Source organism: Scyliorhinus canicula, chromosome 5 (assembly GCF_902713615.1).
Source record: "Scyliorhinus canicula chromosome 5, sScyCan1.1, whole genome shotgun sequence".
Lineage (NCBI taxonomy): Eukaryota > Metazoa > Chordata > Chondrichthyes > Carcharhiniformes > Scyliorhinidae > Scyliorhinus > Scyliorhinus canicula.
Window position 1 is genome coordinate 198999945 of NC_052150.1, and position 27994 is coordinate 199027938.

The 27994-nt window shown below is 48.9% G+C and overlaps 1 protein-coding gene across 2 annotated transcripts in view; it reads left to right on the forward strand.

Moving 5' to 3' along the window:
• adarb2 (adenosine deaminase RNA specific B2 (inactive)) overlaps positions 1 to 27994 on the forward strand; it is an 857007-nt gene that overhangs the window by 703906 nt on the left and 125107 nt on the right. For both annotated transcript variants that reach the window (XM_038798319.1, XM_038798320.1), the window contains one exon: positions 16732 to 16883. In XM_038798319.1, coding sequence (XP_038654247.1) covers positions 16732 to 16883 — 152 coding nt within the window. The remainder of the gene's footprint in view (positions 1 to 16731; positions 16884 to 27994) is intronic.

Consider the following 27994-nt stretch of genomic DNA (forward strand, 5'->3'; position numbering starts at 1 on the left):
GTGCCAAACTTTGCCTCACACTTTTGTTCATGTCAGGAGCATTCCGCAGCCACCTGGGTTCTGAGATTGCCGATTTGTTTCTGGAGTTGGGGGTGGTGGGGTGGTATTATGTTGTGGCTTTTGAATTTCTCGTGCAGCAAAAAAGCAGAAAATGCTGGGAAAGCTTGGCAGGTCAGGCAGCGTCCGTAGAGAGAGAAAGAGGTCATGCTTCAAGTCAACAACCGCTCCTCAGATGAAGTGATTTGAGCGAGAGTTAGAGTCGGCAATTGGGCCAGATATCCACGACTTACTTTGTTACTTGCCTTGGAAGCTGTTTAAAAACCTGAGCTAACACCTGGGTAACTCTGGAACTGATGCCACCTGAATCATTCCCACCAAGTACCATCACCCCCCTCCCCTCCCCATCACCGCATGTCTTTCCCCCCTGACTGCCCCCAACCACCTGACTACCACCCCCCACCCGACAGAACTAAACCCCCGATCCCCGACTACTGCTCCCAACGTGGCCTGACGAGCCCTGAACACCTGACTACCCCCCTTCAACTACCAAAGCAACTACCCCACAACCCCACAACCTATACTGGCTGCCCCCAAACCACCCCCCAAAACACCTGAATTCCTCCCCTCAGCCCAACTGACCAACCTCCCACCAACCAAACCTAACTACGCCTGGCCATCTGATTAGACCCCCCCCCCCCGCCCACCTCAGACACTCACCCACCAACTCACCTCACCCACCCACCGACCTGATTCATCTACCCAGCTCATCCGCTTTGCTCACCTACCCACTTCACCCACTTGTTCATCCGCTCACTCATCCATTTACCTGAGCATTCATCCATTCACTGACCCACACTCATTCATTCAAAGGATGGACCTTTAAATATTCAGCAGAATACGCAGCCAGTGCAGTTACAAGTGGGCGTGTTCTGTCCTTCCCCATCTTGACTGTGATCCTCTGCACTTTCCCGGGAAACACTGTACTGCCCATTTCTCCTTCAGCACCACTGACCAGAAGATTCCGGCCAATCATTCTGGGCAGGATTTTCCGGCCCTTCCCACCAGTGGGATCATCGGGTCTCACCAAAGTCAAGACCCCTCCCGCCCCCCCTCACCACCACCACCACCACCCTACCCCCAGTAGCGGGGTCCCCTGTGGCGGGACGGGTGAAAAACGTCGCAGAAGTCAGCGGGACGGAACGATCTCGCTGGCGGCCAATGGCAAACCACTTCCGCCACTGGAGAACTGGTTGCGGGGCGGGGGGGTGGTGGAGGGACGTCCCGCTCTCTGTTTCTCTCCTCACAGATGCTGTCAACCTTGCTAAGTATTTCCAGCATTTTCTCTTTTTATTTCAGACTTCCAGCACAAGCGCAGCATTTTGCTGTTGCATTCGTCTCTTGTATGATTGTTTAGTGAAATCTGGTGTTCCTGTAACGCCAACGCCTTGCTGCCAAGTCACACATTTTCCCCATCGTAACAATGCAGTATTAATGCACAAAGTGCAATCTGGAAAGTCCACTGCCCAACTGGTAGGGCGTAGTTGGTTGCACTCCTTCTGTCTGCTACCTCAAAGTAATGTTGCTGTAAAGTGGCAGCGTGTCTCTTGGCAGCTGTTGTCAACATTCCACTCGGTGTCTCAACATTAAGCAGCTGAACCAGATCAGGAAATCCTGGTGCTTTCATTATGGATTAAGTAAGGCAAAAGGGATGGATCAATTGGGAGTGATTCCTGGATGGTAGTGGGGTCAGGGGATTCGAACAGGGGGAAGGAGCAACATTGGATGAAAGCCGGTATTCACATTTTAATAAAAACAAATCTGCCGGCTCATTCACCTGTTAATTGTGTTGCTAAGCAGCTCCTGCGTTACTGGCTGCCAGTGTGTGTGGCTGGTTACTTGTGTGTGTGTGTGACTGGCTACCTGTGTGTGTGAATGACAACTTGTGTGTGAGACAGGGGGTATGGATTTAAGGTGAGGTGGGCATGCCCGGCTCGACATGCCCTCCTCAGGAGAAAGTGCCTCAAGCAGTGCGATTTTTATTGTTGGGTGATGGGTGTACGTTGGAGTTGGGCCTGCCACTCCCAGGCGCAGATCAGAAACAGCCATCGGAGCTGCCAATGGCCAAGGCAAGCTGATTAAAAGGTCTGACTCGGTTCTGCCCCAGCTGTGTCCTTCCTCTAGCCATCACCCCTTAAGAGCTCTCACCCCCTCCCCCCACACACACACACATACACAATCCCCATGCCCATCCATGCCAACCCATCCTGCTCACCCACCCACAATGGCCCCGCAATATTGACAGCACAGACATCCATTAGTTGTTGAAACAGGTGCACACAAGGGAAAACTTTGCTAGTTTGACATCTTTATTTTGGACCTATTTTTTTCAATAGCTCAATGTTTATTTGAACGCGTTAAAGAGGTGGAAAGTGCATATAGTTTCTGGTAAATCTGTTCTTTACCCTCCCTAGGGCCTTCATATCTTCCTAAAGTATGGTGATCAGAACTGAATGCAATAGTCTAGTTGAGCCCTGATCAGAACTTTATTAAGTTTCAGCATAACTACTCAATCACAGAATCAGAGAAAAATATAGTGCAGAAAAGGCCCTTTGGCCCATCGAGTCTGCACTGCTGCATGAAAGGCACCTGAGCTGCCAATCCTAATCACATTTGCCAGCACTTAGCCTCGAATATTTAGACGTGCCAAGTGCTCATCAGGTACTTTTTAAAGGATGTGAGGCAACCCACCTCTACCACCCTCCCAGGCTGTCACCATCCTCTGGATAAAAAAGATTTTCCTCAAATCCCCCCTGAACCTCCCACCCCTCACCCTAAACTTGTGTCCCCTCATAACCGACCTTTCAACTAAGGGGAACAGCACGGTAGTACAGTGGTTAGCACTGTGGCTTCACAGCTCCAGGGTCCCAGGTTCGATTCCAGGCTTGGGTCACTGTCTGTGCGGAATCTGCACGTTCTCCCCGTGTCTGCGTGGGTTTCCGTTGGGTGCTCCGGTTTCCTCCCACAGTCCAAAGATGTGCAGTTTAGGTGGATTGGCCATGATAAATTGTGCTTAGTGTCCAAAAAAGATCAGGTGGGGTTAGGGTGGAGGTGTGGGGATGGGGTGGAGGTGTGGGGATGGGGTGGAGGTGTGGGCTTAGGTAGGGTACTCTTTCTAAAGGCCGGTGCAAACTCGATGGGCCAGATGGCCTCCTTCTGCACTGTAAATGCTATGATTCTAAGGACCCTCCACATGTTGAGCTGAAAAGTTCTTGCATATATTTCACGAACTCTGCTCCATCTAAAATTAACTGTATCGTCCCTTGCACTAGATTTCTCCGATAAATATTAAATGCTAAATGCACTAATCTCCACTTCTCTGCTTAGTTATTTACTCTAGTTTTTGAAATTTAGACTAGATTCCCAACCAGCAAGTCAGTTCACTTTACTGTGCCGTCACTTTTCCATTTTTTCCCCCCAGTCCCCGATACCCAACAGGTGAGTTATTAATACTTACTTTTCCCAAGCTCCTCCTCCCCCAAGTTTGCGCTAACTTCGCTGCTTGCTGACCAGTTAGATTAACTCCTCCAATTTCCTATGGCCCTTCTTTGCTTGTCCTTGTTACTACCAATCAGAGCCCTTCCAGATTATAAACTACAAAATTTATTTTCAAACTAGAATTGATGAAAGTTGTGAAGAATTCCCGACTTTGCCCACTACTTACCAATCAGCTCTCTCCCTTGTATCCTCAGCTTCAGCAGGGCAAGCTCACTCTCTGAAGGTTTGAAAGGTACAAAGCAAGGAGAAAAAGCAAAGAGCATCTCTTCCCGCTCTGCATCAAATCCCCGCTCGGCTTCAAATTCCCAAGTTTAAAGCTTAAACCTCACACTGCCTCTGGCCTCACTCCGGATGTGATCTCTCTCCCACTTCTCGTGCGCAAAGCTCACTGTTTCATTTTACAAAGGAACTCAACTTCTTACCTAAATCTAACTGGAAAATAATAATCGCTTATTGTCACGAGTAGGCTTCAATGACATTACTGTGAAAAGTCCCTAGTCGCCACATTCCAGCGCCTGTTTGGGGAGGCCCGTACAGGAATTGAACCCGCGCCGCTGGCATTGTACAAGCCAGCTGTTTAGTCCACTGTGCTAAACCTGCTCCACGTGGAAAATAGATTTGTCTGATTTTTTTTATTAGTAGTTTTCAAGAGTTCAAAATCGGGGTACTCTCGGATAGTGGATTGATGCTCATGTTTATTTTGTGACAATCAGTCTTTACCAAGTTACCATCCTTAAATCTATCATTTTATCAAATGATATTGTAAAACGCTGGTTCATGGCAGATATTGCATTCGGAGATGTGTCAATGAACTGGAGTGGGAACTTGGGTAAAAAAAACTTTTCAAAATGGACACAATCTGGGGAGTAATTTGCATTGGAATTGTTGATTGTATCGGAAGTGCAAACTCTTGCCATTCGATCATCTGGTTATTCATCTTTTGTGTTGTCCGTAGAAATAAATTGGTTGCAAAATAACGATGGTAACATTTCAAACAAATTGATTGGCTGTGATGTGTTTCAGGAAGCTCTGAGGGAGTGAAAGGTTGCAATATCAAAGTTAGCTCTTTCTTTACAATATACGGGCCCACGTGAAAACAGAAGGCTCTTCTCTCAGAGAACACAGGGCACAAACTAGTTGAAATTTACACATTTGCATCCAGCATAAATTTTAAGTTCTAACATTGAACTTCATTTCTGGACAGGGTAGCCTTACCTCGGAAAGGAGATGAATGCCATACAGGGCGTGTAACAAAGATTCACCAGACTTGCTCCAGTTATAGCGGGACTGTCTTATGAAGTGTGATTGGGCAAACTGCGCCTGTATTCATCGAATCCCTATGGAGGCCATTTGCACCAATCCTTCAAAAGAGCACTCTACCCATGTCCATTCCCCCATCATCCCCGCCCTATCCCTGTAACCCCATAACCTAACCTGCACATACCAGGACACTAAGGGGCAATTTAGTATGGCCAATCCACCTAACATGGGTATGGGCAGTTCGGTAGCATTGTGGATGGCACAAATGCTTCACAGCTCCAGGGTCCCAGGTTCGATTCCGGCTTGGGTCACTGTCTGCGCATCCTCCCCGTGTGTACGTGGGTTTCCTCCGGGTGCTCCGGTTTCCTCCCACAGTCCAAAGGTGTGCAGGTTAGGTGGATTGGCCATGATAAATTGCCCTTAGTGTCCAAAATTGCCCTTAGTGTTGGGATGGGTTACTGGGTTATGGGGATAGGGTGGAGGTGTTGATCTTGGGTAGGGTGCTCTTTCCAAGACCCGGTCCAGCCTCGATGGGCCGAATGGCCTCCTTCTGCACTGTAAATTCTATAACACGCGCATCTTTGAACTGTGGGAGGAAACCGGAGCTGCCAGAGGACACGCACGCAAAGACAGGGAGAAGGTATAAACTCCACACAGACAGTGACTTAAGGCCGAAATTGAACCTGGGTACCTGGTGTCATAATATCAACCCATGCACATCATGAGGTAAAAGCAGGCAGTGACGGACACCCAGGTGAGCCAATCAACATACAGAACAGAACACAACCAATCACCAGACAGAACACCAGAGGGGGGGCTTCCAACTATAAAACACACGAGCGTCAGCACTCTGCCTCTTTCCACTGGTGACAACTATAGTGACAGTCAGGGTGTACATATCAATCAACACCTTCTACACATGGATCAGAGCTAGCCTGGTCTAGACAGTTAGAGTTAGTTTACTTAGAGCAGCAGAGAATCAACCCACAGGCAGCTGTGTGTTTTGTTACAGAAGTTCAATAAATCTTATTGAACCAACGCCTACGTTTGGTGTATGCTTTATCGTTTATCTGCACCGTGTTGCAATCCGTGTTACCTCAGGGTGAATAATACGACACCTGGCACTGGGAGGCAGCAGTGCTAGCCACTGTGCCGCCCCTAGTGTTCAGAAGAATGAGAGGTGGTCTCATTGAAACCTACAAAATACTTAAGGACATTGAGTAGATGCAGCTAAGATGTTTTCCTTGGTTGTGGAGTCTAGGGGGCACTATTTCACGGAGAAGAGGAGAAATGTCTTCACACAGAGGGTTGTGAATCTTCAGAATTAGGGCTGTGGAAACTCAGTCATTGCCGATGTTTAAGGTAGAGATTGATGGATTTCTGATTAACAATAACATAAATGGGTTATGGGAATAGTGTGGGTAAAATACATTGAAGTGTCTGGTCAGCCAAAACACATTGAATAGTGAAGCTCGACAGGCTGAATGGCCTGCTCCTATTCCTATGTTTTATGAATTTAAACTTGTGTTCAAATAATTTCATGAAAGAATGAAAGAAGCTTGATTCATAGACTATACTAACACTTGAAACTGTCCAGCATGACACTCCATGGAAGACGCTCATAGACTTTGTTGTACACACACATCTTGGGCAAGATTCTCCCGCAATTGGCGGGATGGCCCGACGCTGGCGCCAAGAACAGCGCGAACCACTCCAGCGTTGGGCCAACCACCGGCCGGTGTGTTTCCTGCATGCACAGGGGGGTTCTTCTCCGTGCCGGCCATGGTGGAGCCCTACAGAGGCTGGCACGGAAGGAAGGAGTGCCCTCATGGCACAGGCTGCCCGCAGTTCGGTGGGCCCCGATTGTGGGCCAGGCCACCGTGGTGGCTCCCCCGGGGCTGGATCCCCCCGCTCCACCCCCCCCCCCCTCTCCCCCCCACCCCCGAGGACTCACCTAGCCGGCCTACAAGCCAGCTCCCGCCGTGATGGACCATGTACATTTCACGCTGGTGGGACTGGCCAGAAATTGACGGCCGATCGGCCCATCGGGGCCTGGAATACTGCCGGGGGGGGCCGCTGCCAACGACCCACAACCGGCGCGGCATAAACCCCGCCCCTGCCCGAAAAACAGCGCCGGAGAATACGGCAGCCAGCATCGCAGAGGCGAGGCAGGATTCACGCCGCCCCCCGGGGATTCTCCAACTCGGTGGTGGGGGGGAGGGCGGGGGGGGGTCGGACAATCCCGCCCCTTGTGTGGCTAATACAAGAGCAAAAAAGACAGGCTTCAGGAGTCATCAGAGTTGGTGATGGGTGTACAAACCAATTCCAGTTTGAGAAGAGAGTGCAGGAGTGTCTTTTGTCCCACGGGCCGCATGGTGCTGTGGGAGAGACGATAATGAGGATGATGCAGGTTGAGTTATCAGAGAGACGTGGCATGTTGAATACAGATGACAGCACACACATAGCCAAAACAAAGGAAGTCCTAGAGATGAAAGCAACCCAGTCAAAAAGACACTGTGGCTCCCCCATCCCGGCAGGTTTTGAGGCATGGGGAGGATGAATTTGCATAGATGGTATTCCCTCAGGTTTCCTGTCTGCCCCTCCCCAGACCGGATGCGATTTTCCGGTTGGGTGGGCAGGGCCTCAGGGGGACGCCCGCCCACATTAATGGTCTTAAGTGGCCACTTAAGGGCCTTTTCCCACCTACCTCAATTTTCAGGCTGGCGGGCAGCCAATGACTGAGGGTGGGGAATGGCAAAAGTCCTCATTCTCAATCTCAGGCGGGAAGTGGGTGCTGCCTCCGTTGGAAGCCCTTTTCTGACAGGGGAGCCCTCCCGACAGGAACTGAAGACCTCCACACATCACCCACCTGACCCTTGCCTATCCCACTTGCAACTCCTCAGGGCAACCCCTACCTTCCCCTTCCCGGGACCATGCCACTCATCCTGACCGGCTCTCTGCACTTAGTCTCAGGCCTGAAGCTACAGTTCCTCTTCCGGCCACTGCGCTGCGCTGTGCCTGGATGGGCTGGAGATTGGTCGGTCAGTCATATTGGCCAAAAGCTCTCCAAGGCGGAAAGTTCAGGCAAGTGAGTCTTCTCAACTAAACACAAATGAAGCAAAGACCATATTATGGCTCAAAATTGCAAATTGAAAAGTCAAGATTAGAAGCACCGAGGTAGAGGCAGTTGACAAATTGAAGTACCTCTCAATGACGACCAATAAAGCTACATCCATGAACAAAATCCAGCTTAAATAAACTATGGCAAGAGATGTTACCAGTAATTTAAGCCGCATCTGAAAGTCCAAAAGCATCATCATGAAACTGAATAAACATTTAATACAGCCACTAGAACAGAGTGTGGAATTCTATGGTATGTGTTCTGTAAGAGTGGGTTTATACAAACACATTTGGCTAACAGGGCAGTTCCCATTTGCCAGTTACCTGTAAGATTCTGGCCGAGGTGCTCTTCAATTGGGATTCTGTTTTTCTTTAGCCTTTGCAAGGAACACCCGCCAAGGCCAATTTAACCTTAATTTTCAGCACTGATGAGCTCCAATCCCACAACTCCCCACCGCAGCCTCCTGACCCCCCCCCCCCCCCCCAATGCCCAATCTACGTGTCACAGGATCCTCGAGTACCCCCTCACCCCACGTCAAAGGGCAGGACACCCCAGACCCGAACCCTGGGTGGCATAGGGTGTCAGGGTGGCACTGCCAGAGTGTCCATGTGGCAGTGCCTAGGTGCCAGGGTGGCAACAGGAGTACCTGGGTACCACCCTGCCCAAAGCCTAACCACCCAGGAGCCGTTATGCATGATCCACAGTTGTGTGCAACAGTGCTAATGGCTGGTTTAGCTCAGTGGGCTAGACAGCTGGTTGGTAATGCAGAACAAGGCCAGCAGCGCGGGTTCAATTTCCGTACCAGCTGACCCGAACAGGTGCCGGAATGTGGCAAAGAGGGGATTTTCACAGTAACTTCATATTTGTGACAATAAAAGGTTATTATTATTAAATGGCACCACGGTGAGGTGTCCCAGTCACGGGCATTCTTTCCCGTGCAGTCATATTTAAGTGAGCCTAACTTAGATCTTGTGAGGCGTTCCGAGCGTCGCAAATCTCACAAAGTGCCTCTTGCGAGATTTAACAGCCCCATAGTATCACCTGGCCGGGTGTGACGAGGCTGTTCAATCACGCCCAATGTATTTCAGGAGATGCAGGGAATATAACAGCACAGCAATGTGCAGCCGGTATGATTTTTGTTGCAACATCATGAGAAAGAAATGAAAACACTTCCACAAAAATGATTCATGGCACCTCATTCTCCTTTAGAGTCCTTGGCGTTTTTCTCACTGATTTTCTGCTGATTTTACACTGTGAGTTACCTCAAAAGAACTGGAGAAACCCTGTGGAAATGATTTACTGTTCCGTTTCATTTCGGCTGTTCTGAAGAATGTAGTCAGAGGTCAGAACGTAATATCATCCGTAAGTGTCTAATTGATGACCAGGAGATCCGCCTTGGGAGCATGAGGTTGAATTTTGTGAGGGAAAAGCTCCCAGCATGGAGCTTCACTCTATAGGAAAACGAATTAGGAACTGGGGCCAGGATTTTCCCGTCCTACCCATGGTGGGGATGGGTGACCGGCGGGCTGGAAAATTTGGTGACCCTGTAGAGCGCCGATTAATTTTTGACAGGAATCTCCAGTTCCAAGTTCTAGCCAGGGCTTTGCAGTCAGCATATGGCACTCCCAATGTTATGCTGAGTAATCTTAAAGCCTTGAGAACCAAGAGTTCACTGAATTGGACCCATTGACCACCCCCGCTGATCCTTTTGCAGAGCAGGTTCGATGATGTTTTTCTCTTTTCTGGGAGTTGATTTCTTTAACCAATCCAGACCGATGAATGATTCCTCCGCTTGATGGCTAGAGCTGGCTTGTGTAATGTGAGTCCCAAGCCAGCACAAAAATGCTCATTCAAAGGGGTATAAATTCCTCTTGAGCAATAGAAAAAATGGCAGAAACCAACTGAAAACGATGGAAATACTTAGCAGGCCTAGAAAGTTGCCTGTGAAAAGAGCAACAGAATTATTGTGCTGGACCATCCCCATGAGCTTTAGGACCTCGGCATCAGCACCAAATGGGAGACTTGAGCTTGCGGCAAGCTCAGCAATCGTCTGGGAGTCAGGCTCTTAATTGGCTGCCTCAGAGTGCTTGATCCAATGAAGGAGAGCAGCAGCCTCTCAATGCTGCAGGCCCAATCAGAGGGCTGGCAGCTCTGGAGCTTTGTCAGCCACACAGCGAGATGTGCACACTGCTGAGGCAGGTCAGGGATCCAGAGGGCACCTCAGTATGGCAGCACCATTGGTGCCCTGCACAAGTTCCCAAGATGGAAGCCGGCAGATCCGTCGGGATCTGCCCACCCTGTATACTAGCCGCCCCGCCACTGAATCAGGATTTGCCGTGATTGCTGCCTTTCATATTTTAGTGCCTGCCAATGGGAAATCTACATCAAGTATTTGGCTGAAAGGACCATTGGCGCGATTCTCCGGTCCTCCAGCCGTGTTTTCCGGCGCACGGAGTGGAATTCTCAGTTCCCGCAGCCGGCCAATGGGGTTTCCCATTGTGGCTACCCCACGCTGTCGGGAGACCCACAGGCGTGGGTGTGTTGCCGGCGGACCGGATAATCCCGCCGATGGAGAATTGCGCTGCCTGTATATTGTGGTTAAATTTGCAAATGACGCCAAGAAAGGTGGGAAAGTAAGTTGCCTATAGTCTGCAAAGGGATCTATAGGTTAAGTGAGTGGAAAAAAGTTTGGCAGAGGGTATATAAAGGTGGGAAAATGTAAACTTGTCCACTTTGGCAGGAAGAATGGAAAAGCAGGGTGTTATTTAAACTGAGAGGGATTGCAAAACCATTGCAGAGGGATCCGGGTGCCCTGGTACATGAATCACAAAACGTTAGTGTGCAGGTACAGCAAGCGATAAGGAAGACAAATGGAATGTGGGTATTTATTGCAAGGGGAATGAAACATGAAATTAGGGAAGTTTTACTGCAGCTGTACATAGGCTTGGTGAGACCACATCTGGAATGTTGTGTACAGTTTCGGCCTCCTTATTTGAAAAAAATACAGTTCAGAGAATGTTCACTCGATTTATTCCTGAGATTCTTGCTTATCCAATGTAGAACAGGTTGGGCAGATTCCTGACGCTGGAGTTTGGAAGAATGAGAGGTGACCTTATTGAAACATATAAGATACTGAGGGAAGCTGATGGGGTGAATACGATGTGGATGTTTCCACTTGTGGGAGAGATTGGAACTCAGAGACACAGTTTAAGAATAAGAAAACAAAAATTAAGACAGAGATGGGAGATTTTTTTTCTCTGTGGGTTATTTATCGATGAATTCTCTTTCCCAGAAAGCTACTGTCATTAAATTTATTACTGACCGGGTTACACAGAATTTTGACAGACAAGAGAGTCAAAGGTTATGGCATTACATGAATGGGAAGTAAGTACTTTTCCAAAGTTTGGACAGGATAAGGCAAGCTCCACTTTGCACCTGGTCAAGAAATTATGCTTGTGGTTGATTCTCTGTTCTGGAGACTAAGTGCTGACGCCAGCGTAGAATGTGTTGACTTTCACGACAAGAAATTCGGCACCGACCCCTCATCGATTCCGGTACCTGTGAGGGGCTAGCAGTGGCGCCGACGGAAACCCCCACCGCCCGCGCCGAAAACAGCCGGAGAATGGCCAGCTCCCGGGCCAAAAATGTGCCCTCCTGATGACCTGCACCGGTCATGCCGTACAACATGGCAGCGGCTGTGCGCTTAACCGAACCCGTAAACCACGGCCCCCACAGCCCATCAGCTGGCAACCCCCCAGCCCTAGCAGTGCCCCCCCCCCCCCCCCCCCCCCCCCCCGCCAGCAGCACGGATTTTGGCCGAGTGTGGCGACGTTGGACACAGTCCACAGCCAGCATGCCGGCTCAGACATACACGTGTCCCGTGCTGTCGGGAACTCGGCCCATTGGGAGCAAAGCATCATGGGTGGGCCGGCCGATGACGCAGCAACAGCGCTGAAAAGGCACGTGGTCGTGCCACGATGAAGCCATTTTGGAGGGGGCGGATCATGGTGGACCGGCGTCAAACTAGCACCAGCCCTGACTTCGGCGTCAGAGTCCATTCGCCGCCCGATCGGCGAACACAATTTCGGCGTTGGGCTTCGCACAATCCCACCCCTTTTCTTTAAAAAGTGGATTCAATTAAGATAAAAATGGAGCAAATCAGAAACTGCGAGATTAAAAAACAGCATAATCCAGCATGTTTAATTACTCCAACACCAGGACGAAATAGTGCAGGATTTGCACTTTAACCTGCCTGCCAGGAGTCAAATTGAACGTACAGCTGTAAAAGCCAACTGAAGCCTTCCGCCAAAGAGGAGGGTGAGGTACGACCTTGAATAGACGTGGCACTTTCCTCCGCGTGCAGATTGAAACTGCCAGAATGGAAGCCTCTCCGCATTACAGAGGGTGACAAATGGAAAACGCTTGCTGGGTTAACATGCGATTGATATTTCTTGTCCGAGTCATTTGAAATGCATGGAGATTCATTGCTCCCCTCGGGTTTCGCCTACTGCCGAGTTCAGCTCAGAAGAAATTACATTAACCATGAACTGATTATGCTGCTCACATCAACAGGACCTCTGCGTAGCTGAGAAATCAGCTCCTTAATGGTTTTCTCACAGTGGCAATGGAAACAAAAGTCTCCGCTCAATCTTTTAAACTGAGAAAAAGTTGTAATAACAATGGGCTCAGGCGAGTTCTTCAACTTCTGCGGTGGCACCTGTGTCATTTTGCCCTTCCTGAGGGTTCGCAGTTTGGGACATGCAGATAGGCGTTTCATAGAATTATAAAACGATGCAGCACTGAATGGACACATTATTAGCCGCGTCAGTCTTTTGGGAGAACTAGCCAATTAATCCCAATCCTCCACCTTTCCCCTGTAGCCTCGCAGAATGTTTCAAACATATGACACCTGACAGAATGCACACAAGATTTTATTTTAAACCCAGGGTCATTACAACCAGCCTTTTAAGGCTTTAAATAAACAGACAAGCATGAACGTGTTTGGGATAAAGCTGCAACAAAGGTTTAATACCTGAAAAGGAAAATGAGTGACCAGCCTGATGCTTTAATAAAATGTTGATTAAGTAAGGTTTTTTTTATTTGTGCGACACTGTTCAGAGAAGGTGCCATATTTCATTAATCTCACCAAAGAAATCAGATAGGCCTGTGATCTAACACTGTGCGCTCTGAAGAAGTGCTGAAAAGGTTGAATTTCCTGCACTGATAGACGGCCCATCTCATCAATGCGACATTGCCCCTTTTATATCAGCATCCTTTTCAGTAAAACCAATGAAGGATAAGACCTAACTGACTCCGAGAAATGCAACACCATCTTGAATTTAGATAAAACTTACGACGGGTTAGATAACAATCGATATTAAAAAAAGGACTAAATTAGGTTTTCAGGGAACTCAGATTTCAGAAGCCATCACATCCAGTATTTATACATTGCAAGAGCTATCTGTAAGCTGAAATCGAGGATTTTTTGCTGATCTGTGAACTAATATTAAACCAACAACATTCAAGAATTGGGCAGTACGGTAGCACAGTGAGTAGCACTGTTGCTTCACAGTGCCACGGTCCCAGGTTCGATTCCCTGCTGGGTTACTGTCTGTGCGGAGTCTGCACGTTCTCCCCTTGTCTGTGTGGGTTTCCTCCCGGTGCTCCGATTTCCTCCCACAGTCCAAAGGCGTGCAGGTTAGTTGGATTGGCCATGATAAATTGCCCTTACTGACCAAAAAGGGGAGGAGGGGTTATTGGGTTACGGGGATAGGGTGGAAGTGAGGGCTTAAGTGGGTTGGTGCAGACTCGATGGGCCGACTGGCTTCCTTCTGCACTGTATGTTCTATGTTCTGTGTTAAGAAGCTCAATACCATCCATGACAAAGCAGCATGTTTGATTGCCATCCAAACCACCACCGTAAACATTTGCTTCCTCCACCATCGACACAAGGAGACAGCAGTGTGTACCTTCCAGATGGTGCACTGAAATGATTCACCCAGGCTCCTTCGACTACAACACCCTAACCCGCGATCTCTGCCACCTCGAAGGACAAGGGCAGCAGGTGCATGGCAAAACTACCGCCTGCAAGTTCCTCTCCAAGCCACACGCCATCCTGACTTGGAATTATGTTATCGTTCCTTCACTGCCGCTGGTTCAAAATCATGGATTCCCTCCCCCCCCCTCCCCTGCACCCCCTAAAAGCATTGTGGGTTTTCCTACACCACCAGCTTCTCGAGGTCAGTTAGGGACGGGCAACTAGCCAGCGACGCCCACATCCCATGAACAAATATTTTTTTAAGTTAAAAGATAAAGATGGTCCAGCAGATTACCACAGAAAACTAATTTAAATTCAGTTGTAAACTTCACTTTGTTGTGGTTGAACTTGTACTAAGGTCAATGTGAAGCTGTGTCTTACAATTTCATACCCAAAGCTATATCGCATACCTGTGCTGGTTTGACTCCAGTTATAAACCACATTTTCCCAATGCTGTGAAGCCAACGACTGCTTCTTGTAGTTCTAAATTAGTCATTTAGCTGTTCCAAAGGTAGGACTGTATCACTTTTATGGTTGGTTTCCACTGGAATCCTGTCCATTCTGTGCCAAGATGTCACTTCTCGGTCGAATGAAGGGTTTTGTTTCATCTGCAGAGACGGAGAGAGGGTATTCTGACCCAGAAAATATAGAACATAGTGTTACAGAAAGGTGAAGAAAACTGGCATTTATATAGTGCCTTTCATAGGGGCAGAATGTAAAAGCTGTTTACATGTAATTAAATAACTTTGAGGTGTAGTTGATGTTGAACGAAGGAGGTTGAGGGGCGACCTGATAGGGGTCTACAAAATTATGAGGTGCATAGACAGAGTGGATAGTCAGAGACTTTTTCCCAGGGTAGAGGGGTCAATTACTAGGGGGCATACGTTTAGGGTGCAAGGGGCAAGGTTTAGAGGAGATGTACGAGGCAAGTTTTTTACACAGAGGGTAGTGGATGCCTGGAACTCGCTGCCAGAGGAGGTGGTGGAAGCAGGGACGATAGTGATGTTTAAGGGGCATCTTGACAAATACATGAATAGGATGGGAATAGAGGGATACGGACCCCGGAAGTGTAGAAGATTTTAGTTTAGACGGGCAGTATGGTCAGCGCAGGCTTGGAGGGCTGTGGTGATCCACTGTGTAATTGTGTGTGTGCCTATATTAGGGGATGTACAGTAGTACCTATACTAGAGGTTCGCCGGTAGCCCCTGCCGGCTAGCCCCGCCCACAAGGAGCCGTATAAATATGCATGACTTCTCCTGAGCAGCCATTCTACCAGCTGCAGTCGGAGGATAAACATCTAACTGTAATAAAGCCTCTATTGTACCCATTCGAGTCTTTAGTACGATTGATAGCGCATCAAGGGCCGAAGGGCCTGTTCCTGGGCTGTACTTTTCTTTACTCTTTGTTCTTTGTTCTAAAGTAGTACATGTGGCAGCCCATTTGTGTACAGCAAGCTGTCTCTAATAGCAATAATCAGATTTTTGTCATGTTGATTGGGAAATAAATATTGGCCCAGACACCTTCCCTGCTCTTCTTCGAGATAAATTTTAAATGTGTGTTGATATAAGCACTTTTTTACAATCTCAGGGTGACCCAAGGTGCCTTCACAGCCAATAAATGTCATCAAACTGCACACTTTCTTTGAGTGAGCTCCTTTGGTGGAGGAGGGAAGAATATGAGACAATAAATGCCTCATCTTTTGAAACAAAAAGGTCTTTATTGACCTCACTGAACCTCAGTTCTGGGAGGCTGTGAAGTGGAGCAGAGAAAAGTAAGGGATTAAATGAAGCAGAGAAAGAATTAACCAAAGATTAGAGAAATTGGAGTATATTTCAGGTGTTGACCTTGATGTTCTTCAGACAAGCTGCTGTAAAACATAAGTGAGCACCAGTTGGACTTTTCCTGTCCTAGTTTGTGTAGAATCAATGTAGCAAATTCAAAGATGGCATCTTCAACTTTACAAGCTCCCTATGTTTAAAATGAGCTTGGCCGAGCTGGTCCATCCGTATCCATGTAATTCAGTTGAATCGATGTGAATTGCTTAAAATACATTCAATTCGGGCAGCACGGTGGCGCAGTGGGTTAGCCCTGCAGCCTCACGGTGCCGAGGTCCCAGGTTCGATCCCGGCTCTGGGTCACTGTCCGTGTGGAGTTTGCACATTCTCCCCGTGTTTGCGTGGGTTTCTCCCCCACAACCCAAAGATGTGCAGGCTAGGTGGGTTGGCCACGCTAAATTGCCCATTACATTGTGGGGCATCACCCATTTTGAAAAGGATACGCAAGAATTCCAGTCCTTAGCTCTCGGCCTTTGGCTTAAACCTCTTGAGCAGCATAAGCTGGAGAAAGGATCTGCGATAATTAAAGGGTTAAACGTCCAGAGAAAACGCTAATAAGGATTTTAAAAAATAAATAACGGGATGCAGATAAATGCAAGTGCATCTATTCTGCAGTACCCCATGTGTTGCTATTGACTTTACACACCGGCAGCACACCCCCGCCCACGATTTTTCCAGCGGCATGGGGTGGCATCAATGGGAAATCCCATTGACAAGCGGCGGGAAGAGGGAATCCGGCCGCCAGCGAATGGTGAGAAACAGGCGGACGGCGCAACCCGAGAATCCAGCTCATTATTTCCAAACTCTGCAAAGATTATTGCACAAACTCTAAGTGAAACAATTTAGATAACCCCTGCTTGCAGTTTGCTATAGGGAATTCATTAAATTAATGTACTGATCTAATCTCTTTCTGTTTTCAAAAGTAAACAGCCAGATGTCTGGGAACAATCAATTTTTGCTCATCAGAAGGAGGGAGGCTACAAGCTGAAAGAGAGCATCCTTTTCCATCTATACATCAGCACACCTCCATGTGGCGATGCACGCCTGAACTCTCACCGAGAAGCAAGGGCTGAATGTAAGTGTAACCATATTAGCGCAGGATGTCCACAGCCACTGTGCATTTCGCAAACAAGTGTAGGTTTCTCTCCAGAACACGGACAATGGAAATACTGAAGCTTTACAGTATTCTGATTGTACAGTTGCCAACCTCAAGCTTTCAGAGCAAACAGTCAGCTTTGCGATCCTGTGTTTGTGCTATTTGGGCAGAAACACAAATGCTTACCAATTTATGGTCTTTTGAAATCACCACACGATGTTTCGCAAGTTCACTCCTCCTCATATGTGGAAACATTGGGCATGCAGAGAAGTCACTCTTCTTCATACATATATTGGGGAGGATTTAGGGAACACCACAGAACCTGGCAGTTCCGACACAGGAATGCTGACAATGAAAAGAATACCAGGAATAACAGCTTGCATTTATGTATAAAGCAAGCCAGAACTTTTCATATTCTCAAGCCAAAGCAGGGCACAGCCAATGAAGTCATTTTGAATGCATTTAAATGAAACATCTCCATTTATATACCTCCTTTCCTAATATCAGGGCATTCCTAAGCAGTTTGGACCAAATGAAGTACTTTTGAAATATCATCGTTGTTGCAAAGTTGATGTATGGGGGGCAACTAGTTTGAACACAGTATGTTCCCATAAACAGTAATGCGATAATGCGAGGTTCTCTGTTTTTGTTTTTGTGATGTTGATTAAGGCGGCACGGTGGCAGAGTCGTTAGCACTGCTGCCTCACAGTGCCAGGGACCCGGGTTCAATTCCGGGGTAGCTGAGTGGAGTTTGCACTTCCTCCCCGTGTCTGCATGGGTTTCCTCCGGGTGCTCCAGTTTCCTCCCACAGCCCAAGATGTGCAGGTCAGGTAAATTGGCCATGGCAAAACTGCCCCTTCATGTCCAAAAGGTTAGGTGGGGTTTTGGGGATGGGGCGGTGGAGTGGGCCGAGATAGGATGCTCTTTCAGAGGGTAGGTTGAATGGCCTCCTTCTGCACTGCAGAGATTCTATGACTCTAATGGCCAGGACAACTCCATTAAACCTTCTTCCAGGCAAAGAAGAAATACTTCTGTTCAGATAAATGCATTTCACAACCCAAAGCGCTTTACAACCAATATAGTGCTTTTGAAGTGCAGACACCATTGTAATGAAAAGAAGTCTCACTTCTACCGAGAGGCCTCACGGTAGCATGGTGGTTAGCATCAATGCTTCACAGCTCCAGGGTCCCAGGTTCGATTCCCGGCTGGGTCACTGTCTGTGTGGAGTCTGCACGTCCTCCCCGTGTGTGCGTGGGTTTCCTCCGGGTGCTCCGGTTTCCTCCCACAGTCCAAAGATGTGCGGGTTAGGTGGATTGGCCATGCTAAAATTGCCCGTAGTGTAAGGTTAATGGGCGGATTGTTGGGTTACGGGTATACGGGTTACGTGGGTTTAAGTAGGGTGATCATTGCTCGGCACAACATCGAGGGCCGAAGGGCCTGTTCTGTGCTGTACTGTTCTATGTTCTATGTTCTAAGTCGGTGCCTGATTATTCTCCATCTTGAGTAAGTGCCTTCAGTAGAAGGAGAGAGGAAATAAGACAATAATAATGCATCCTTTGAAAAATAGATCTTTATTGACCTCCGTTAGCGTAACATTTTATTCAAGAGACATTACTCATAGAAGTGGCTGTTAAGGGAGCAGAGAAAGCCACAGTTGTTTCAAAATGATAAAATGCAGCAAAGGGTGCAAGCGAGTATTTTTTTGAAGTATCGTTCGTCACTGTTGCAATGTGGGAAATGTGGCAGTCAATTTGCACACAGCAAGATTCCACGAAGAACGGTTAGATAGTGATGAGATAATTTGGGCAGTTTTGCTCCCATGACCACCGTCAACGAGAACGACTGCGCAGGCACAAAATCTCACGAGAATCAGGAAACAAGACTGACAGCAGTGCCAATCCTGATAGTGCCAACCTGATAGTGTCAACCTGACAGTGCCAACCTGACAATGCGAATCTGTGCCAGGGGACAGTGCCATGGAGAACCCTCTAGGGAGCTCCATTGGCGGAAGGGCTCACATTCTATTTGTTGGGGGTGATGCTGATCCTTCTGGTGTTGAGGAGTCCTGTTGCTGATGCTTGTGGTGGGGCAGGAGGTGGAGCGGCGGAGATGGGGGTGTGGGGGGAGGGAGAGTGCGGGAGCCCCTGATGTTGTTGGTGTTTGTGGGAGGAGCCCCCCGAAGGGCGGCACGGTAGCACAGTGGTTAGCACTGTTGCTCCACAGAGCTAGGGTCCCAGGTTTGATTCCCAACTTGGGTCACTGTCTGTGCGAAGTCTGCACATTCTCCCCGTGTCTGCGTGTGTTTCCTCCGGGTGCTCCGGATTCCTCCCACGGGTCCCGAAAGAGCTGTTAGGTTAATTGGGCATTCTGAATTCTCCCTCCGTGTACCCGAACAGGTGCCGGAATGTGGCGACGAGGAGCTTTTCACAGTAACTTCATTGTAGTGTTAATGTAAGCCTACTTGTGACAATAACAAAGATCATTATTATTATGCTTGTTTGGGGGATGGGGGGGGCGTGCCTGTGGGGTGAGGGAGAGGGTTGGGGACAGGGCCATGTTCAGTGCTGACCCGATCTCTGTGGAGCCAGGCTCACTGACGCTATCAGGTCCCGCCCTGCCACAGTGACAGCATGATCCATGACACCCCCCCCCCCCCCCCCCCCCCCCAAATTTCTTTTTTCAGAGAAGCTCAAAACCTGGACTAAAAACTCAGCTGTGCAGCTGGAGAGGTGCACACCTGGTTTTCCCTCGGAGACTGACACTTTGAAAAAAAGTAGGTGGAAATTCCAGCCAACCTGTTTTGGTGATGTTGGTCAGGAGGTGAACATTGAGCAGGACACTGGGAACAACTCCCACTTCTCTTCTTCAAATAGCGCCACACAATCTGCCCACCTGACAGACTGCACCTTGGCTTAACATCACCGAAATACGACACTTCCAAATGTTCCATGCCCCATCGGTGCTGTACTGGAGTGTGCTCAAATCCCTGGAGTGGCATGTCGCAAAATATTTGACTCGGATGTGGGAGGATGATAGTTAACACTGTGACCATCAAATTCTCCCTTCACCATGAAGATAACAAAATAGCTCAACATTAGCTCATGAAATGCTCCTCTATTTGAGTGCGGAACTATCGTCACTATTTTGTGGTTATGCTCAATAGGTGACAGCTGCGAGATTTGACAAAGGTTTTCAAAATCATCAAATGGGATTTTATGACCCCCCCCCCCCCCCCCCCCCCCACACCTCCCGCCAGTGTGTAAGGGACTGCCGAAGTAAACGGCTGTTTGAACAGCCCGCCACATCTGCCAGGAGGGAGACGCACCGTGGCGGAACAGTAACATCCTGGCCAGGGAGAAACTGTTGCCATTGGGAGAATGGTCGCGGACCCGAGGACACGGGTTTAAAGGGATTCATAAAAGAGCTGAAGGCAACATGAGGATAAAGCTAAACGAATGCACTGTCTGAAAGCTTGGTGGTGGCGGATTCGAACATAGCTTTCAAAATGCAAATTTGCCAATTAGGAAAGATTTCAGGGCCATGGGGAGAGGGCCAAGGAGTGGGTCGAGATTAATTGACGAGGTCTGGCCCAGACGTAATGGGTGACATGTCATCTTTCTGTGCTGCAATCATTCTCTGATACTATGGGCACAATTCAGCAGACATTAAACAAAGTCCGCTTTCGGGCACGTTTAGCGGGGTGTCTCTTGGGGGCTGCAGCACCGACATTTACCCTGCACATTGCCGGTTTTATGGGCCTCATGAGTTTCTCCCCATCGAGGCTGTGCTTTAGCAGATTTCCTTCGCTGGCGAGCTGCCATTTTGACCCTCTGCCCAGATCTCTACTTTTCACTCCCCCAATCTTGTCGTAGCCCCTGGAAACCCTCCCCACCCCCAGCTCCCTTCATGGGCAAGATCCCACCCCTCCCCCAAGCCCAAGCTCGACCCTGGCAGTTCCAACATGGTAACCGGGCTCTTTGACACTGCCAGCCTGGCAGTACTAGGTTGGCACTGCCAAGGTCCCATGTGGAACTGCCAGAATGTCCACGTGGCATTGATAGAGTGCCAGGCTGTCAGTGTAAAGGTGCCCGACTGTCAGGGGAAGTGCCAGGGTACTATCCTGCCCCTTCCCCGACAACTCAGGCGTCTCTAATAGCTTGCAAGACCTCCCAAGGTGCCATCACACCTGGTCCACATTTGTGGAAACCAGTGCTAAATAGTGCCCTGTTGAGGTTCTGCAGACGCGGCCATTGACTCCCGGGTGCCGGGTGAAAGTGGCATCCGGGTATTTAAATGAGTCATTTAAATATGCTGATCTGGATCACGCCCAGGGAGGGTGCGATCCAGATCATGCCGGGTGGAGCGAGTCGGGTGAATCGTGATCAGCCTGACGACTGGCGTGGAACACAATTCGGGGCATAACACGTTGGCTGAATCGCACCCGATAAGTATGCATCAGTACATTAATATAACTTAAGAATAGTATGGCAGATCCCATTTGATTTCTGCAGCCGACTGAACATACCACACCAAAACCTTTCATAGCTTCCATGCTGACACAAATGCACTAGTCTTTCACTATTTAGTGAGTAGTTTTTATTGGTGGTGTAAACTAATTGTTGCAGTCTGTGAGAGTTTTGCCCTTAGCGTAAAAGCAGTGTCATTTCAGGTGAGATGATTTGACCCATGGAAATTCCCCTCTCGGATAGTTTCTCTTTCATTTACAATGTAACATATACCTCACATGCTACACTCTTGCAAATATTTTTCTGTATAAGCGCAACACTCACATGGGGCCAGTTAGCTCAGTTGGTGAGACAGCTAGTATGTGAATCAGATTAGTGCCAACAGCACAGGATTCAATCCCCATTCTGGCTGAGGTAGATTTTTGAAATAATTTAGGTGTGAAGCTGGGTTGCAGCCTAATGAAGCTCAGAACTATTAATTTAATTAATTTGGGCAGCACGGTAGCACAGTGGTTAGCACAGTTGCTTCACAGCTCCAGAGTCCCAGGTTCGATTCCCGGCTTGGGTCACTGTCTGGGCGGAGTCTGCACCTTCTCCCTGTGTCTGCGTGGGTTTCCTCCGGGTGCTCCGGTTTCCTCCCACAGTTCAAAGATGTGCAGGTTAGGTGGATTGGCCATGATAAATTGCCCTTAGTGACCAAAAGGGAAAGGTGGGGTTACTGTGTTATGGGGATAGGGCGAAGGTGTAGGCTTAGGTAGGGTGCTCTTTCCAGAGGCCGGTGCAGATTCGATGGGCCGAATGGCCTCCTTTTGCACTATAATTTCTATGATTCTATGATATATCCTTGAGGAATTCCTTCCCAAATCTTACTAATTTAAACAGACCATCTAACTGCACCAAAAACAAAAAGTGTTGGAAATACTCAGTAGGTCGATCTGCAACTGAAGAACTGAAGAAGAATCACATTCGCCTCAAAGCATCAATGGCGCGATTTAACTAAAAAAAAAAGAGTCCGATCTGGGAGGTAATCAAGGGGTCTTTCCCAGTACTTGTAGCCCCAAGTTCTCTGTTTTTTCTCGGCCCCCGCCAAGGCTGAACTTGCCACGTAACCTGCACTAAGGGGAGCTCCTCAGTGTAGGAATAGATAAAACGGTGCCCCAATCTCTTGAACCCCCCCCCCCCCCCTCCCACCCAGCACAGGCCCCGGATTCCCCCAATGCCTCAACTCACCTGTTGGGGGGGTCCTCGACCCCTGCGCACCCTACCATATACCGGCAAGGCTTCCCCAGGCCTGATCCAAGGCACGGGCAAAATGACAGCTTGGAACTGCCAACCTGGCACCCTGGCAGTGACCCTGACAGCCTGGCAATGCCAACTGGGCACCCCGGCAGTGCCAGAGTAGCACCCGGGTGGCGCTGCCAGGGTGCCACGCTGGCAGTGCCAAAGTGCCTGGGTGGCTGCTACGGTGCCACCCTGGCCAGAGGTCAATCACCCGGGAGCCTCCGATTGCCTGGGAGACCCGCCCCAAATGCCAGTCTACCTGGTCCCTGTTTGTGGGGACAAGTACTAATTGGCACAGGCCTAGGGTCTCCTCGGCAAAGCTGATGGATGCCGGGTGGCCGTTCGATCCGGTGTCAGCACGGCTAAGTGAGTTCTTGAGAGACTTTAGTAAAGGAGGGAGACGCACGAGGAGGTTCTCTTTCAAAAGTCGCCTTTTAAACCGCAGCGATCTTTCACTAAAGTAAAAACAAAATGACGACTAAACAGTTTCACTCCCCAACTCCAAGATAAAGCCCAAAAAATATAAAAATAGAAAGAAAACGGGCCGCATTTGCTCATCTGACTCGGACTCGGTGGGCTGCAAGGTGGCAGGGGTGGGCTCTCCTTCTGCCCTGCAGACCACATTGCCGATAGCCAACATCAGCCGCATTGTGATGCTCCAATTTGTTTCATCACCGGCAGAGTTCAGCAGAGGAGCTGGAGATGTCGGTGGATGAAGCTCTAGCACAAATGTCCGTGAAAGTACAAAATAAGGGCAGAGTTATAGAAGCACGTGGGGCCACGGTACAGAATATGGAGGCAGCCCCGTCCGACCACTGTGATCAGATCATTTCATCGGAAGCCAGCCTGCCATCGTTTTGGAGACTCATCAGGATCTAGGGGCTAAGTTGAATGACTTAGAAAATCGGTCCCGGTGGCAAAATTTCCGTATCGTGGGTTTGCCGGAGGGGATGGAGGGCAACATCCCAACGGAATATTTTGTCAGCATTATATCCAAAAGGCAAGGGGAGGATGCGCTTGACACCCCCCTCCCCCCCACCCTTCCACCACCAGAGCCAGACTGTGCTCATTACGACCCAGACCGCTGCAGAAGCCCCGCGTGCAGTTATTGTTAGGTTCCATAATTTTTAAAGGAAAGTCCTTCGCTGGGAGATAAAATTGAAAGGCCGCACCATTTGTTGATGTGGATGTGGAGAAGAAAGGAGCATCCTTTAACAGGGTGAAATCTGTTCCATACAAAAAGGATCTTGGGTTTGGTTTGACATTCCCAGCCCGCTTCAGTGTGTCGGTCGGGGAGAAGGATCACTTTTTTGACTCTTCTGAAGAGGCAAACTCATTTGTTCAGAAACTCACTTTGAACTCTGTTTCATTCTCCTCCTATATTATACATTGGGATGTTCGGGAGTTTTCACATTGTTTGTTTGTATAGAATTTGCGGTATAAAGTTATTGTTGGGTTTTGCATGTGGTTTTTCATATTAATGTTGTGAATTATATAAGTGTTAATTTTTTTCTGTAAGGATATGGTTGAATGGAGAGCCTCCCAGCTAATGATGGGGTTAGGTGACGGGAGTTACAAGAGAGGGTTTGCTGCAGCTCCTTGTCACAAACACTTTGTGAATGGGAGCTTAAAGAATCTAACCAACACCCATTGATATTCAATGGCATTAGCATCACTGAATCCCCCACTATCAACCTCCTGAGGGTTACCATTGATCAGAAACTGAACTGGACCAGCCACATTAATACTGTGGCTACCAAAGACTAGAAATCCTACGGCGAATAGTTGACCTCCTGACAACCCTCTCCCACCCCTCCTGAACCCACAGCCCTAAAGACTGGCCACCATCTACAAGGCATAAGTCAGGACAGTCATGGAATACTCTCCACTTGCCTGGATGAGTGCAGCTCTAACAACACTCAGAAAGCTTGACACCACCCAGGACAAAGCAGTCCGCTTGATTGCTTCCGCTTCCACAAACATTCAAACCCTCCAACACCGACAGTGGCAGCCATGTGTGCCATCGACAGGATTCACTGCAGTAATTCACCAAGGTTCCTTAGACAGCATCTAGAAGGACAAGAGCAACAGATAGTAATAATAATCTTTTATTGTCACAAGTAGGCTTACATTAACACTGCAATGAAGTTACTGTGAAAAGCCCCAGGTCGCCACATTCCGGCCCCTGTTTGGGTACACAGAGGGAGAATTCTGAATGTCCAAATTACTTAACAGTACGTCTTTTAGGACTTGTGGGAGGAAACTGGAGCACCCGGAGGAAGCCCACGCAGACATGGGGAAAACGTGCAGACTCCGTAAAGACAGTGACCCAAGCCGGGAATCGAACCTGGGATCCGAGCGCTGTGAAGCAACAGTGCTAACCACTGTGCTACCATGCCACCCACAGTGGGAACCCCACCACCTGGAGGTTCCCCTCCAAGTCACTCACCACCCAGACTTGGAAATATATCGCCGCTCCTTCACTGTCGCTGGGGCAAAATCCTGGAACTATCTCCCTAACAGCACAGTGGGCATACCTACACCTCGGGGACTGCAGCGGTTCAGGAAGGCAACTCACCACCACCTTCTGAAGGACAACTGGGGATGGCCAATAAATGCTGGCCTAACCAGCGAAGCCCACATCCCATAAATGAATTTTCAAAAAAGGTTGATGGTGTCCACTACTCTGTATTCGTCTGGTCATTGGATGTGGATTGGCTGCCATCCTAGTTGGATCTCCTCACCTTGGCTGAATGTGGATTGGCTGCCATCCTGGATGGATCTCCTCACCTTGGCTGGATGTGGATTGGGTGCCATCCTGGATGGATCTCCTCATCTTGGCTGGATGTGGATTGGCTGCCATCCTGGATGGATCTCCTCACCTTGGCTGGATGTGGATTGGGTGCCATCCTGGATGGATCTCCTCACCTTGGCTGGTCAAGTTCCCTTGCTTGAGATTCTTCAGAAGTTATGGCTGACCCCAGCGTAGGAGTTCCATTTCACCTCGTATCTGGAATGTTAGGGGTCTAATAGATCCAGTGAAGAGGGCTAGAGTTTTCCTCATCTTAAGAGCCTGACCTCGGGTATCATATTTCTACAGGAAACCCATCTGCATGTGAGGGACCGGACAAGGCTTCGCATAAATTGGGTGGGAGACGTCTTTCATCCAGGCTTTAATGGTAGGACCAGAGGCATGGCACTATTAAACCATAAAAAAGTACAATTTTCCTCCTCTCGGATTATGGATGACCCGAATGGCCGTTATATTGTTGGCTGTGGTTCACTGGAAAACCCTCCAGTTATTTTAGTAAATATTTATGCTCCCAACTGGGATGACCCAAACTTTGTAAACTCACTGGTGAACCTCCTCCCTGATGTAGATTCACATTGGATGATTCTTGGAGGCGACCTGAACTGTGTCTTGGACCCTAAATCGGACCGTTCTATGCCAAAGTCTCTGACCTCATCTGGGATGTCCAGAATTGTCCTTTTTTGCACCATGCCTATTCACGAATTGATTTTTTTCATTCTTTTTTTAAAAATATTTTTATTAAGGTATTTGAAAATTTTTATAAAAATAACATCAACATGGTATAATAAACATTTCCCCCCCATCCCGATCTTCACACACCCCAACCATAAAACAACAATCTGGCCCTCTTTCCCCCCCCCCCCCCCCCCCCCTTCCCTTGGAATACTGCATCTGCTGACATTTTAATTTTCCCCGAGAAAGTCGCCAAACGGCTGCCACCTCCGGGTGAACACGACCATTGACCCTCTTAAGGTGATCTTTATTTTCTCGAGACTGAGAAACCCAGCCATGTCACTAGCCCAGGTCTCTACAGTCGGGGGCTTCGAGTCCCGGGCTACCAGGGAGGCAAAGGCCCAGATGTCAGCCTCTTCCACCCCCTGCATTCCCGGCTCTTCCGACACTCCAAAGATCGCTACCTCCGGTCTTGGCACCACCCGCACTTTTAGCAGCTTGGACATTGCCTGAGCAAAACCCTGCCAAAACCCTCAAAGCTTTGGGCATGCCTAAAACATGTGGACATGATTTGCTGGGCTTCCCGCGCACCTCGCACACCTATCCTCGCCCCCGAAAAACGTACTCATCCTAGCCGCAGTCATGTGTGCCCAGTTGACTACCTTAAATTGTATCAGGCTAAGCCCGGCACATGATTCCCATACCAGCCTCCCCGGACAGGCGCCAGAATGTGGCGACTAGGGGCTTTTCACAGTAACTTCATTGAAGCCTACTCGTGACAATAAGCGATTTTCATTTTCAATTTTTCATTTCATAAGGAGGTATTAACCTGCTTAGGGCATCCACCCATAGACCCACCTCCATCTCTCCTCCTAGCTCGTCCTCCCACTTGCCCTTAAGCTCCTCTACCGGAGTTTCCTCCACCTCCGAAAGCGCCTGGTAAATATCTGAAACCTTGCCCTCTCCCACCCAGGTACTGGAGACTACTCTATCCTGTATCCACCATGGCGGCAGCAGCGGAAAGGCCGGCACCTGTTTCTCAGAAAGTCTCGCACCTGCAAATACCTAATACCCTGCTGGCAATTTCAAGCTGGGAAAACTCCCATCTATAAATATATCCCCCATCCTCCTAATTCCTGCCCTTTGCCATCTCCGGAACCCACCATCCAGCTCCAGCCTAGCCGTTACAAACCGATAATTATTATAAACTGGGGTCCAAACCGATGCTCCCTCCACTCTCTGATATCTCCTCCATTGCCCCCAGATTCTCAGAGCCGCCACCACCACCGGACGTGTGGAGTATCGGGCTGGCAAGAACAGAAGAGGTGCCGTTATCAGTGCTCCCAAACTGATGTATTTTGCATGACGCCGCCTCCATCCACTCCCATGCCGACCCCTCCCCCACTACCCACGTCCTAATCATGGCTATATGAGCCACCCAGTAGTAATTGCAAAAGTTCGGCAGCACCAACCCACCTTCCCCCTGACTGCGCTCCAGCAACACTTTCTTCACTCACGGGGTTTTACCCGCCTACACAAAGCCCGAAATAACCTTATTCACCCGCTTGAAAAAGGCCTTTGGGATGAAGATGGGAAGGCACTGAAAGACAAACAAAAATCTGGTGGAGAACTGTCATTTCCACGGTCTGTATCCTCCCTGCCAGTGATAGTGGGAGCATGTCCCATCTCTTAAAGTCCCCTGCCATTTGTTCTACCAGCCGGGATAGGTTTAACTTGTGTAGTGCCTCCCATTCCCGGGCCACCTGGATTCCCAGATATCGAAAGCTCTTCCCTACCATTCTAAGTGGCAGCTCTCCCTGTTTCTTCTCTTGTCGTCTTGCCTGGATCGCGAACATCTC